Source organism: Bombus pascuorum, chromosome 2, assembly GCF_905332965.1.
Source record: "Bombus pascuorum chromosome 2, iyBomPasc1.1, whole genome shotgun sequence".
NCBI lineage: Eukaryota > Metazoa > Arthropoda > Insecta > Hymenoptera > Apidae > Bombus > Bombus pascuorum.
The window spans coordinates 1,485,148-1,501,405 of NC_083489.1; the positions used below are offsets into that span (position 1 = coordinate 1,485,148).

The 16,258-nt window shown below is 32.3% G+C and overlaps 1 protein-coding gene across 9 annotated transcripts in view; it reads left to right on the forward strand.

The window, feature by feature from the left end:
• The window catches only part of LOC132916863 (glutamate receptor ionotropic, NMDA 2B), a 337,093-nt gene that overhangs the window by 301,481 nt on the left and 19,354 nt on the right, over window positions 1-16,258 (forward strand). For 5 of the 9 annotated variants that reach the window (XM_060977242.1, XM_060977246.1, XM_060977243.1 and 2 more), the window contains 4 exons: window positions 9,954-10,101; window positions 11,892-12,075; window positions 13,325-13,464; window positions 14,609-14,721. In XM_060977242.1, the coding sequence (XP_060833225.1) occupies window positions 9,954-10,101; window positions 11,892-12,075; window positions 13,325-13,464; window positions 14,609-14,721 (585 nt within the window). The remainder of the gene's footprint in view (window positions 1-9,953; window positions 10,102-11,891; window positions 12,076-13,324; window positions 13,465-14,608; window positions 14,722-16,258) is intronic. The other 4 variants (XM_060977248.1, XM_060977249.1, XM_060977244.1 and 1 more) reach the window with 1 other exon arrangement.

The following is a 16,258-nucleotide window of genomic DNA, read 5'->3' on the forward strand; positions in this document are numbered from 1 at the left end:
ATAATTACTTTGCCTATATAATAATGTTATGATAGTATATAGGCAATCTAGTAGGCAATATAGTATATAGATGATTCAAAATGGAATGTATTCAAATTCAGATAAAATTAATTTTGTTTATCTTGTCTTGTGGAATATTATACATACATATACGTAAACACATAATCTATAAAAATTTTTAATCGATTATAAAATGCTTTTTTTTTGTTTTCTCGAAAAAATTGCTTTAATTTCTTTGGACGTCTGACGTTCTTTTTAAATTTTTGTGAGCTTTTGTAAATTCCTTTTAAGCTACGAGTGCAAACCTGCAATCAAATGAAATTGAAACAATCCTTTCTGTATATTAAATACATCTTCGACACTTTCCCACTTTTTGAATTGGGAAACCCGTCCTTCGATATTCCTTTTCCATTGTACACACATAAGGGATCCTTTATAGTTTCCTCTAGCCACATCCTGCCTCTACATTCCACTTGATCGACCACGAATCAGTTTTGTGGATATAACAGGAGCAGGTCACTTCCTGTTCCGGTTTATGTACCGTTTCCCGTTCTTGAACACTGTACAGCCCATTTTGAAACCAGTTTTCATTCAATATCGAATCATATGAAATGGCATGGAAACTTACAATCTCCTCAATGTATCAGACTCATGTAATGCAATGATAACGAAAAATGTTATGTAATACGACAATAATTTAAAAATTTCGAGAAATATTATATTATACGTATTATCAGACTGCGGATATTTATCCAAACTCGTGTTTTCGTAAATATAATTTCAAAAATGGAACTTACATGGACAAGTGTTTTATCTATTAAATATTGTATCAGATGTAGAGTACTTTGAATATTTTATATATTGTTGCATATAGTCTACACAATACATTCTGTGCATTTTTTATATCTTTTAATTTGTCGTAAATGCAGAAAAATCTGCAGCCTATCTATTACCAGATCGCGGATGTTTATGCAAATTGAAATTTGTACGAAAACAAATAAACAGATATTTAGAACTCGCGCAGAAATTTATTTCTGCCATTAATTACAATAAAGCTATATTGTATATTTTATGTCTTTCTGCATACTGTATACACCCTATGTATTTTTGCACTTCTCATTTTCAATGAATACATAAAAATCTGCAATCTACTTACTTAACTCGATATTACGTCATTACGCATTGCTCACAGAATTTAAATCCAGTACGCTTAAAATCTACGGTATTCTAAATGGCTCGATCATCTCGTGTCATGATTCGATGTCGAGCAAACCCGATCGGGTGTACTTAATGCGATTTTCACATTCCAAGCATAAATCCAGCTTCTTCTTTACTTTTCTTCTACGTGAGATTCACATCAAATACGTTGAGCAGTGGTTATTCCTGAGGACGCATATGAGATGAAGATCTTTCTATCTCCAGCGTGCGCTTTCTCTTTTTATTCCCACTGATTCTCTTTTTTTCTCTTTAACTTGACCCAGCCCATGGGATATTTTACTCGACAAATGTATTTGAACCGGCAGTATAATTTTACGATAACATTTTACGACGTACGTATTCTGTCAAAGACGATTCTTACGAATAAATCGTTTTATTAAATGGATTTATAAAATGATCTATTTTGTTGGTAATTTTATCTGCTATTCTATCCTTCGCCTTTTATTCGAACGTGGTTTGATAGAAATTCAAATTTTCGAGAAACAACGATGATCATGGACAATGTGGGACGATTTATTCTTGCATGAATCACTTATTTTAATACTGACCGCTATAAATGTTTAGCTTGATATACGAATATTAGAACGCAACAAAACCTAGTAATTTCAGGATTAACTTCGTCCCTCGTTATCAATAAATACGCTCGTATGGTATGAGGTCAATATTTCATAAAATAATGCAGTCACGCGGATATATGTTTGCAGCTCCAATCCTATAGCGTTGCATTGAATTTAATTAATCTAATTGCTATTGGAACGTTGAAACAAAATTAGTGAAAATTTGGACAGTGATATAGATTATAATATAGAGAAATTTTCTCGTTTCGTTTAAAGTTGGAATTATTTAAAAAAAATGAATGAGGGACAAAGGTGTCGCTTCGCAGTAAACTCTATTTTATATGAAACAGATATTGTGGTATATTATAATTTATTAATAATTATATATTATATTAATTTCAAATATTAACTGCAGCACTTCTAGCAATTTATATAATAAATGTTTAAGGAAGATGAAAGAAATTTCTTTTCAGTGGATCCTATTTTATGCAAACATCGTAATAGGATGTTGCAATAGCTTAAAGTTACTTCCACCCACTGAATTTCCATCTGCTAACAATTTCATATACAATTTTGCGGTTTACCACTGCACATTGAATTATACAGTCAACGAACACGCTACCTTCGACTTCCAATTTCGAAACTCCCCTCTACTTTTCCTAATTTCGAGCATCCCCTTTAATTTGCGATACACAGCATCTCCTATATCTTCATCAACGAGAACAACGAGCAAAAAGCGTCGTTGTTCGGTACTCTGAAAAAATGTACGACTTTATTCGCAGAAGTAAATTTACTCGTTGTTTCGTAAATGAAATTACAAACTTTAAACCAGGAACAATTTAGTAGATGTATTACAAAATCTTAATTGATATTGAATGAATTCGCCTGTGCATTATGAGTCTCGTTATCAAGTGCTAATTTATTTAAAATAGGATACTCTTTACTAGTAACGATTACGATTATATTATAATATAATTATTTAAAAATAATTATTAGAAAAATTAGGGAAAAGAGAGATCCAGGTGCGTATATTATTCTAATCGAAGGATGTTACGGTATATGGTTCGTAACTATTAACTACTAATTCAACATGATCGAAATAGGATAGTTGTTAAACGTTGAGTCAAGTTTACCTAAATAATACCGAGGTTTATTGAGCTCAGGTGAGCTCATGCTATCAGCTAAATCCTATTAAACCCTCTTAGATTCTAAGTAGATATTCCTGGGCACCATCAAACATTATCCGATTTCTCAAGGTATTGGACTTCTACAAATCTGTTAAATCTGTCCAAGTATTTCTAAATTTTCAAATGAGTCGACGAAGCAGGTACACATTTTAAGAACTCTATCTTAATTTCAATTTTTATGCACCATTTAAATCTATATCTAGAGAATAACAATTCTTGCGTAGATGTGATAAGTTTCTAATAAATCCATTTCGTATTCTTCGCTATTTTCTTTCTAATATCGCATAAAATTAATCACCTAACGTTTCTTTAAAGTATATTTGATAGCCATTATGTAGAATATTAGATTAAGACATTTTGCACGTTTCTGTAATTCTATCTAATTTTTTAACACGTAATAGAAGTGACTCTACCTTTAAATTGCTCGATAATGTGACTAATTTCCAATAATCTAAATTTCCTTAAATCGTGTTTTCGTAATTTGAATTAAACCTTCGAGAATATCTTTGAATTATACTTTTACTAATTCTCGCTGAATCTTGAAACTTTCCTGCGTCTAAACAGATTACAGATGTTTTCTAAAGTAAATTAGGCTCTGAATGTTGTTTGAAACAGTAAGATTGTGCCTGTTTCGGTGGTTAGTTTTTACTGGACAACTATGTTGCTGTTTCGATCACACGCATCGTGGATTCCTAGGATTTCAATAGTTCGCAGAGCGTCTGTCAAAGTTCTTCCGATTCCTGGTTAGTTCGGACGAACTTCATCGATGTCAATCCAGGATGTCAGGTCAGGTTTCAGGCGGCTAACCAGATTTTAAGTTTCGCCAAGTCCATCAAGACTTTAACAGAGTTATGTAGAATTTCAGACGATATTGAGATCTTTTTGTGACTTCAGCTACTTTTCAGATAAATATAAAAGAAGATTAAATTTCATTAACTTTAAACTCCTGTGTTTTGTCACGTCATTAGAAACGAACACAATTATCCTTCTCGATGTTCTTTTTAAAATATAACAAAATTCTAATATTGTAACAACTTCCCAACACATTTTTTATTCGTTGAAGAATACTATAATTTCTTTTAATGTGATTCGATGTGCCAGAATTTCCACTCGATTTTTTTAAATGTACAATATTTTTCTCGCATACTGAAAATAGCGAAGATTAATAAATATAAACAAAATAGTGAAAACTAACCTCTGCTATTATATTCAACAGAGGAAACCGTCCATACTTTTATAAGGTCAAAAAATTACTAATAATTATACCAATTAATGGAGGTAGTATTTTTTGTAAATTCATTTAAGGATCATTTAGACTTAACTAGTCCTGTTAGTAAGAAATCTAAGGAACGACACAATTGCAATAAAAATAACATGATTATAGTAATGTCGTTATGCTTTTATCTAGAATTCTAGTAAACGCTATAAACAGTATATTACACAAAACTTGCGTTCAGAATTTTTATTTGCTCTAAACGACTTACTAACTGCTTTGAAAAGACGATTCATTTAGTTCACAATTCCTCGTAAAACATTATGGCAGGGAGTATTAGAAAGAGCTTAGTAGGCCAGATAGCTCCCTGGTAAAACGTACAATGATGATAGAATCTCTTTGTCTCTCAAGTGGAAAGGATATGGCAGAATGCCAACAAAAAAGGAAAGATAATTGCTTCTTCTATGTGGCGCGGTTAAAACGAAGGATGTGCCAAAACGAGTAGACGAATATAGAGTTAAAAAGAAGAAGAATAGCTGAGAATGCGAGAATCGTATTATTATCAACCTTTCAAACTCTAAAAGAAAGAAAAGAACAAAAATTACGTTTAACGCTCCGTGATTGCCACTTTAGATAAGATTAAATTCGTGTTAAGTGGATTACGCTTTTCGCTATGAAAGTTTCACCAGACCATCCAAAAAAAAAAAAAAAGAAAAAAAAAGAAAAAAGAGAAAAATAATTCGAAGGTGAAATTTTGTAAGGTCGCCTCTCTGTAATTTATTTCACGCTGTTCTTCCATTTTTACCGGAACTTGGGCTCGAAGAGAGAACTTCAAACTCGAACGACGTTTTAGCATTTCTTCGACTTCTTCTGTTCTATTCATCAGGCTGAGAACTATGTGGGAGGTTCGACTCGATGAATCTGAATCGCATTTTCGGAACATTCCAGCAATAAAATTTCCATTTAAAAACTTTAAATTTCTTTAACGTGACTCTTTAACGCGAGCAAGCTCGAATGAATAGAAAAATTTAGCAGTTGATGCGGTACTTACGCCGAGAACTTTTCACCGGAGATTCTTCTTAACATCTCTTTGCAGTTAAAATAAATACGCGGGCAATACATTGTCTTTTTAATACACTTTGGACTTTTCCAATATTCTATATTGTTTAGTAGTGTATTGTATATTTTTAAAAATTAGAAATTGGTATATTAGAAGAATAGAAGACAGGAAACTTCGATATAGAGCACATTATTTATCTATGGAATTCATATTTTTAAATACGAGCAAATTATAGGTTTTCAAATCAATTTCTATTAGGTTTCAACTGAAGATGAATGAGATACTGCAAGAAGTATTGCGTCACCTTCAAACATGCTATTAATTAAATATCTTTTAGTAGAACTTTCTAATGGAATTTGCCCAGTATACATAAAATATATATCACAAATATTGACTTTAATACGCCACTCTATTAAAGTGAGAGTAATTAAACATGTGTTTGATATGTTAACTAAGAAAAACGAATCAGACCATCGTGAAAATTGCCACTTATTTATTCGTTCAACAATGTTCCGTTACTGGCTTGTAAGAAATTGTTATAGTTTCATTGAACATATATTTGTTAATTATATATTATTGAAAGAAAACATAATTATATTCACCTTCGTTAATTCATTAATTTATCCCCACAAGTATGTGATACGTACGTAAGGTACAAAGCATTGCATTCGAAAAATGAAGATGATCTTGAAAATTCTAAATTTATTTCATTCAATGATGTTTCGTGTATCAGAAATAGTGTATTTTTCGTAAACAAATATTTACAAAATAAAAAATAAATCTTTCGTTATAAACGCAAAGAAAAATGATGTAAAAAATTCCAAACCTACCATTATGTACATTTATTTCATTTACTATTAACAATAGCCTCTTCGCAACTATAAAAGTTCCATCGTATTTTCGCATTACGTTACCTATAGGACATAACTATTTGTAACACTCCACAGAATTCACCTTCTATAAATTGTGAATTGCAAATCTGAAAAGAACGTGTTGCCCGTAAGAATTAAGTACGCAAACGTGAACATTAAGAATCTATGATTTTCTAGTGGTTCTAACGACAACACGTAGCTAACTGCGTTTTCGAAAAGTGCCAATTCACTTCGAACGTCGTCGAAAGTTTAACAACCCCTTAAGAATGCCATAAACTTTTAAGGAAGCGAACGAAACTACACGGGTTGGTGCATAAGGGATTCGACGTATGGACGTTTACGTATAAACTTCCACTTGTACCAGCCTTTAACTGCTGTTAGTACGCCTAACGTATACGCGTCGATATACATTTGCGTTACGTAAGATTTTACGACCGGTGGGCCAAGAAAGTCGCGAGATATAACCGAACGTTACTGAGTATCTTGTAGTTCGGAGGAAATCGATGTTTCTGTGGTAGTTCTCATCCTTAGTTAGTAGATATACATAGGTACATGTATCACGAAGATGTAAAATAAACGTAACGTTATTATCGTGAGAATGACCATAGAGAATAACAATAGCGCTGGGTCTGCTGACTTTGCTGTCGAAATTTACTGCAGTTATTCGTTCGTGCAGGGAAACCATGTTAATCGAGGTGAATATTATATCATCAAGGAGCTTAATTGATAAAATAAACTGGAGCAATTAGCCTGTCCAGTATGGCTCTTGTACTTTCGCTATTCAAGAAATTTCTAATCTCATTAACTGTAAAAAGGTTAAATGATTAAAATGTAAAGACTGAAATGATTCAAATGGGACTATTTAATTCTACAGCTTTTTACTAATGCCTTAACGTCACCGATATTGATTTTAAAGCTAAGAATTATTATACGAAAACTTGAAGGAATAACGTTATTTTTGTTAAATCTAATATCACTTCCACTATCGTTTTACTTTATTGTCTAATTATCTCTTCTCTTGAATGCTTCGAAACAAAATTTATACAATCTTGCCGTATCTTACGCGAATCAGTTTCAGTGTTGCACGAAAGTAATAATTAATTATGTCTGTCAGGATATTCGATTTCAGTATCTTCCATAACATGATATTGGGTACTCGAAATTGAGAACATCACACGGGACAAGATTGGTTCGAAAAGTTCTTTGCATACACGATACTCCCTTTAGATTTTCATAAAATAATATCGTCGCAAGCTCTTCGCTATTTCGTATGCCGTTTTTATTGCGCAACGTTCAAAGTAAGATACTTCTACAATCCTCTCGCTGACTAAATTTTATCGCGTAGAGGTACTCTAAAGTATGACACAACGATGGAAGAACATCGCCACTTCCCAGTTTTATATTCCACGAAATATTTATCTTAATAAACTGTACAGAGTACGCTTGCCCCGATAAATTTAAGAAATTCTTTCTGACAAATCGATACATCGAAGAAGCTGCACTATGCGTAAGTAAACTGTTCATAGCAATTCTAATTATTTAATAACAACGATCAACCCGAATACTATTATGACGTATCATACACATCGTGTACTTGAAGAGTTTAACGAACTTCTCTCGACAATCCAATAGACCAAAAAGTCTTCGTTACGTGCAAGTAAACGATTCATAGTGACTCTAGTCATTTAACAACAAAAACCGACCCAGATGCCATTACAATGCTGATACTATACACTTTGTGCGTATATGCCTAATATTACTTGTTTATGCGTCTCGCAAAACACGAGTCACGGATCTGCGTTGAGACTGGTTGACACAAGGGCAAACTACGTTCAGTCCCAGTTATTGCAGCATCCTACAAGCTGTACCCTCGTCAGTCCGGTTAAATTCCTGCATAATACTGCCGGAGGCATGCGTTGCTTCTTCGTTTGTCTAACGCGTCTATCATTAATGCCCATTTGCTGGCAAATTTATTCGACAATTACGACCATTATGCCGACGCGATTAAGATACATTCACGTCCCACGGACGTCTTACGATTAACGACCATCGCTTAACGATCGGTGCGTCCCTGTTTCGCGCGTTAACTACTGGCTATTGAGATTTTCTATCGGACGTTTAAATGACGTTCGTAAATTGGAAATTTTGATGGACGCGATATTGACGTCCGTTTTGTGAGGAAAACTTGAAATGATAGACAGCCGATAATGATTGCTACGGTGATCGGGTTAATCGTCTGTAAGGGCGAGGAAGTTTAGTCATCGCGCAATGTTTCAGGAATATTGGTGAAAACGTGGTCTCTTAAATCTATCGTTTGATTTCGTAACTAACTTACTTAAGAATATGGAAAATATTCGTTTCTCAATTTTTAGTAGAATGTAATTCTATAACCGATCATTTTTCTTCCAATCTTTCGAAAGGATAGATAGGATACTTCTTTTCGTAAAAAAATAAAGCTAGAGATTTTATTTCTAAAAGAAAAAGTGAATTTTTAGTTTGGTAATTTAAGGAGCATTTATAAAGATAATACAAGCGAGAAGAGAAATAGAAAAATTCAGATTATTCTGTACCGTCCGCTTTGTTTTCTCCACTGTAAGTTGGTTCTAGTTTCTCCGTATTTCGTATCAGAGATTCGATAATTGTTTTCCGAATGCTGCCGCCTAAAATATAGGTACAGCTTGCAGTCGATTGGCCAAACAATGCGTATTCCATGGAACACGTAAAACGAGTGTTATTCACCAGCTGCGGAAACAATACACGAAGAGCATCGGGTTTGTCACGTGCAGATGTGACCAGGGTAAACCATCCGACTCGTATTCAGCCAGATTGCACGACTTAGCCAGAAGCGACGTTAATCTAGTTGTTTCGTGGTATAAACAGAGATTGAGAAATTTCAGGAACATTATGGAACTTCTGTAAAGTCATCTTACGCTACATTAACATCTTCCCTTACTCTCATACTCGATTTTCTCGAACCTGTTTCCCAAATTTAATTCCTCGATCGTTAGCGCAAAAGTTCTTCGATTAAACTTACTTTTCTTCGCATTCTGTAATTATTTTACTAATAGGTAACCAATGGAAAGATACAAAAATAACGAAACACGTTCATTTTACTTGTAATTCTACGTATATACGTATGTAAGCATACTTATTCTTAATAACAATACGAAACAGTTCTATTAAACTCTTTGTTAATGGTATTGGAAAAATACTTGAAATTTTTAATATGATAACTGCAACTTACATTTAAATCAAATATTACCTTTTTTCCATAATACCTATACATGTAAACTACACATTACTGCAGCGCTGTACCTCGAAGAAGATATCGAATAGGTCTATATGACTTCTATTTCTATCATTTTTATATCCGTTATCTATCATTAAAATGACTTCCATTCGTTACGACACATTCCATGTAAAATTTAATATAGCTGTATTTTATATTTTATAATATCACAAGAAACTCCATAAGAAGAATCTAAGAATCTAAAAGAAACTATAGTATCCAATTCTCTCCCTCTCTCTCTCTTTTTCTCCCTATCTCCTAAAATAAATATCTTTCATTTAAATCGCTCTGATCAATAGCATCTTTCGTCGTCTTGCGAAGGAAAAACGAATTGTCAGAAAATAATTACAACGTAAGTCGGTCCATCTATTAATCACGACAACCTAATACGAAAAACTGATCTCCTCTTTGTCATTCTATCTCAAGATTCTGGACAAAGTATTTTATCATAGGGATGATCGAAGAATGATCGTTCCAACGTCCATGAAAGGGTAGTGAAATAAAACATAGCTGCGACCAAGTGAACGACGATGTTACTGGTGTACGCCGTTTTTCAGGATGGACGTTCAAGCGGCACAGAAGAATGAGAGCTTTTATCAGTGCTGCAGCGGATTCTGCATCGACCTGCTTCAAAAGTTCTCCGAGGAAATCGGCTTCACTTATGAGCTTGTTAGAGTCGAAGATGGGAAATGGGGCACGCTAGAGGTTGGTTATAACGAATTTTATCCAGCTAATAATTATTATCGAGCATTTCCGATAAAATGGATCCTCGTGATACTTATAGGGTATATGAAAAAGTGTAAAAGATATTTTTAGATACACAGGAGATAGAAAATATAAATTAATACGAGTATATAGACATATATACGTTTATGGAAAATTATTAATTATAAATAGATTCTATGAACGCGAGAACTGTAAATTATTGATAGATATTCTACTGAAAATATAAGAAATTGAAATACAAATAGGAAATTTTGTAAGATTGCATAGAACGTTAATAGTTAAGTAAAATAATAGACTTATTGTTTCGTAATAAACTGGATTTAATCAAAACGATTAGAGATATGTACGATGAGAAAACCAATTTTTTACTTCACAATTGAATGTCATTTTATTTCACTTTAATAAAGTTTGATATTTATTTTATTTATACAATGACTTTCACATAACTCGTATACGTTCCAAATATTTGTGTACGTGTTTCAATATCCCTCAAACTTATATATAACCTTCCACAGTCCACTCGTGCTCAGTTAATTTACAAATTTTACAAAATACACGTACCATACAAACGATATTCAAAATATACATTTACCATTTTTCAACTTAACAGCTTTGAAGGACGAAAGGAACATTCCATTAGCCCCAACACGACATTCCGCTTTAGATCTTTGTACGTTCGATTAGGAAATTAATTTTGTAATGAAAAGTGCTTCTGTCGAAGATCCAGATAGGATTTAATAGATCAATGTCTATCAGTCAATTATGAAATCTTAATCTCAATGAATAGCAAGGAATTAGTTTCAATAATCGCGAAAGTAGTAAGTGGAACGTCTTTAAAGTTGGACCGGGTTAATACAGCGGATCTCGTTTAATCCGAGCGTTCAGGATTTAATACTTGACGACAGTATCGATGGAACGACTGTATAGATTAATTTCGCGCGTAATTCCAACTCTGTTCATTAATCCAGAATCTGCAACGAGCACGAAACAATTGAAATGTATCGAGGACAAAGTGTCCTCGAATTAGCGTGGCTCTTTCATTGTGTTTATTTAAATATGACTGCGTTTGCATGCGGATAATTATGGGTCCTAAGCGAAACATACTTGGAAAATGTGACCTTCGTACATACTTATAACCGCTATTTATCGACACTTTATCGACAAAGCCTTTTCACTAATTACAAAATTATTATCACGCTAGACTTATCAAAATGATCAAAGTACAGTCAATTAATTCGTAATGCTTCTTCGAGATTTGATACGTTATTTTTTTATCAACTTTATACGTTCTATATTTTATTTTATAGATTTACCATAATTATGACATACATTTTTGAGGATTTGAATGTTTTCTTTGCGAAGTGTACGCATAAAAGCTTGTTCTCTTCCCTGCATTGTGTAACTCTTCATACATTTTATTCCTTTGATATTTCATACTTTATTCACTGGCAGTTTCATTGTTATGTATACAATGCTATATATAGTGTAGTTAGAAAAATTTACCAAATGTTCAGCTGGACAAATTGTAAAGTACAAATTAAATAAATAAGAAAAGGACTTTTCTGTGTACATATATATTACATTAGAACGTCAACTAACGTTTCCCATAGATGAGTTTTGAGTTGGGACGTCAATTGATATATTATGGCGTCGAATTGTTAATGGAATTTTCTTACAGTGCGATAGTTTCCGCTGGAATATTAAAATTATGCGATGGAATTTATAATTTGCAATTACATGAAGTTTAATGTTCGTTATTCTGTTCGTAGAATGGAAAATGGAACGGTTTGATAGCTGATCTGGTGAATCGGAAAACGGACATGGTAATGACATCTTTGATGATTAATTCTGAAAGAGAAGCCGTGGTTGATTTCACGGTACCGTACATGGAGACTGGTATCGCCATTGTTGTGGCTAAGAGGACTGGTATAATATCTCCCACTGCCTTCCTTGGTAAGTGGCCATAAAGATCTCATTAAACGTTAAATGGTTCATAAAGAAATCTCTTTGGATTCTAAATAATATGTATTAAGAATTAACACAAAAAAATGATAGATAATTATCTTTTTATATTAGTAATTAATCCTATATTACTGTGAATACGTTAAATTTTACACAAATACGATTGAATGTTTCCTACAAGAAATGATATCTAATATGTAAATATAAATGATATAAAATATATTATCGGTAAATAAAAAATATTCATGGAATTATAAAAAACGAGGTTTCATTGTAACTATGATTGAAATACGTTGTTGAATCAGAGCTTTCAATAAAATTGCTTCGAACGTTTTACGATCATCATGAAACATCCTGTTCTGAAATTTCGGAAGTTTAGTACAGATGCTATCGGGGAATAGAGAGTAAATTCTAGATAAACAGCAGTAAACGTCGGTCAATTCTAGGTAATAACTACGCTACTCACTCAGAAGAGAATGCTTCTCAAAGATATTTACAATAGTACTGTTCTGCGAAAAAGTATTAACAAATCTTTCCAAATTTCAAACAAATTACTTAACAACCAATTTATTAATTATTGGGAGAGAAAATATGTTTTCATTCAATTTTATTAACTAATTTGTTCTACGATTCTATAATTTACTATATAAAACTCAACATATACATATATTACATATTGATATATACATATATCAATTTAATAATAGTAGTTTCATCAATGGCTTTATTTATCGTTCTCAGTTTATTTAATTGCAATAAAATCGAATCTCGTGAATTATTTAAAACTCTATAAGTAACACTATTATACTATATATTCTTTGAAATCATTTAAAACGTGTACCTGTTTGTTACTCAATCTCATTTTATTCAATAGAACAAGAAATGTGTTTTAATTTTTAATCGATCCTTCTATGGCTTCTTTTAAATATACATATTTAATAGAATATTTAACATAATATTTAGTATAGCTTAATACATTCTAGTATTTAATATAAATATACATATTGTATAAAGTAATTGCCATAAATGTTTTTAATTAACAAACTGTGTTTCCCTATCAAAGCAGCATTACTTTTCATTTTTAGCAAATAAGAAATTCCAAAGTCTATTGGGCGTGCATTAATACAGACATTAATACAAAAAGTGATCTTACACGTAAAATAAATATGATCAATACGTTCCACGTAATACGAAACAATTTTATTATTACTATTATTATATTATTCATTATGGTTTTCAGAACCATTCGACACCGCCTCTTGGATGCTAGTCGGCATCGTCGCCATACACGCAGCCACGATTATGATACTGCTGTTCGAATGGTTGTCACCATCCGGTTTCAACATGAAGGTAAACCCTTCAGACGCTGCGCAGAAACCGGTACTATTAATTTCGCTTCTTATTAGCTATGTATGTTTTCTCGCCTTCAGAGCACGAAATCCTTATAGAGCAAATTACTATACCGGACAATACCATTAATCTTAACGACACTCCATCCCTGTGACACAAGAAAAAGAGATTGATCGTGGGAGAACATTCTTTCCACGTATTTTCGTGACGATACAAATACCACGCAGTTTCCCCTTTTTCTTTATTCGGAAAACACCTTTGTCTCACTTTACTTGTCAATAAAATCTGCACTTTAAAGCGTCCATATCACTTGACATTTATAATTGGAAATATTTTGTCTGCAGTAAGAGAATACAATTTTTATTTAGCGAAGAGAGATAAAGAAGGACACTTTGTATTTTGTGAATTTTTTTTAGTAGAGATAGGAAGTATTTCTACTTCCTAAAATTCATTTCTAAATTTGATTCTATGTAATTGTCAAGGGTGATTTATATTTTCTTTAATTTCTCACAGAGATTTAAAGTTCCCTATATCTTTCTGCTGTGAACTATTTTTAATTCCTAGGATGCATTTTGTAACCTGTTTCTCTATAATTTTCAAACCTGATTCACGTTATATCTTTCTATCTTTTTTTAACAATTTTAAGTTTCTCGCCTTTTCTTTCTCTTTATCATAAATTATTTGAATTCATTTCTAATTATGTTTCCATAAAATCTCCAAAATTAATTCATATTTTCTCCACGTCGTATTGTTATTTAATAAAACTAAATCTGTAATAAAACTAAGTATCTTTAAGATATTAATCAAACAAATTGCATGAAGAAATACGAAACATGAACATTATAGATCAATTCACTGGCACAACTTTGAATGCTACTTCTCAGATCTAGCGAACCATCCGCAACTTTAAATAATTTTCTAGCATCGAACACGATATCTATCTATCGGATACCTTCGCAAATATTCGCAATGCATTCTAACACGATATCCTCCTATCACTCGCTTTTGTTTAACCTTCTCACTGAATTCTTGCACGATTTTGTCTAAAATCTAACGCAAACCAATCGCACACCGTAGATTAGAACATTTTCTTATTATTGCAACGTTGTCGCTGTATTGGTTGCACAAACGATTCGAAACGAGTTCGAACGCGGTTGATTTATGCTGGTTGCAGAAGAATCCATCGCCCAATCATCGGTTCTCCTTCTGTCGGACGTACTGGCTGGTCTGGGCCGTATTATTTCAGGCAGCCGTCCATATTGATTCTCCCAGGGGATTCACAGCCAGGTCGGTAAAACAATTTCTATCGACAATTAAAATCCTCGCGCGTAAATCATATTGCCCGAAAATCACGGTAGAAAGAGAGAACTCACAAAACCTATTAACATGTTTTCTCTGCATCGAAAAGGGGATGAAGAGAGGGATCAAAGAGATCGCAAGGACGCTCGACAAACGCGCATATTATCGACGAATTTACATGAACCGCCTGTATTTCATCTTCTCTGTTTTCCCTTCTTCCTCTTTGTATCTCGAAAATAGTGTGTGATCAATTACGACTCAAAGATTGTTAGTAGAGTATTCGATCGAAGTATTTAAAGTGGAATTTATTATCTCTGGTCTTTAATGATTTAAACTTAATTAACTACATAATTTAAACTCTTACAATTTTATCCTCTGTTTTAATCATTCTGTACGTCAAATCTGTAAAGAATTAAATGATATGGGACTTTGAAGACCGATTCGTTATTATTCAAAAAAGTTGAAATCTAAGAAGGACTTCAAAAAAAACATTAAGAATCGATTTAAACTTAATGAACTACATAATTTAAACTCTTAAAATTTTATCCTCTGTTTTAATCATTCTGTACGTCAAATCTGTAAAGAATTAAATGATATGGGAATTTGAAGACCGATTCGTTGTAATTCAGAAAAGTTGAAAGCTAAGAAGGACTTCAAAAAAAACATTAAGAATCGATTTAAACTTAATTAAATACATGATTTAAACTCTTAAAATTTTATCCTCTGTTTTAATCATTCTGTACGTTGAATCTGTAAAGAATTAAATGATATGGGAATTTGAAGACCGATTCGTTGTAATTCAGAAAAGTTGAAATCTAAGAAGGACTTCAAAAAAAAATTAAGAATCGATTTAAACTTAATTAACTACATGATTTAAACTCTTAAAATTTTATCCTCTGTTTTAATCATTCTGTACGTCAAATCTGTAAAAAATTAAATGATATGGGAATTTGGAGACTGATTCGTTGTAATTCAGAAAAGTTGAAAGCTAAGAAGGACTTCAAAAAAAAACATTAAGAATCGATTTAAACTTAATTAACTACATGATTTAAACTCTTAAAATTTTATCCTCTGTTTTAATCATTCTGTACGTTGAATCTGTAAAGAATTAAATGATATGGGAATTTGAAGACCGATTCGTTGTAATTCAGAAAAGTTGAAATCTAAGAAGGACTTCAAAAAAAAATTAAGAATCGATTTAAACTTAATTAACTACATGATTTAAACTCTTAAAATTTTATCCTCTGTTTTAATCATTCTGTACGTCAAATCTGTAAAAAATTAAATGATATGGGAATTTGGAGACTGATTCGTTGTAATTCAGAAAAGTTGAAAGCTAAGAAGGACTTCAAAAAAAAACATTAAGAATCGATTTAAACTTAATTAACTACATGATTTAAACTCTTAAAATTTTATCCTCTGTTTTAATCATTCTGTACGTTGAATCTGTAAAGAATTAAATGATATGGGAATTTGAAGACCGATTCGTTGTAATTCAGAAAAGTTGAAATCTAAGAAGGACTTC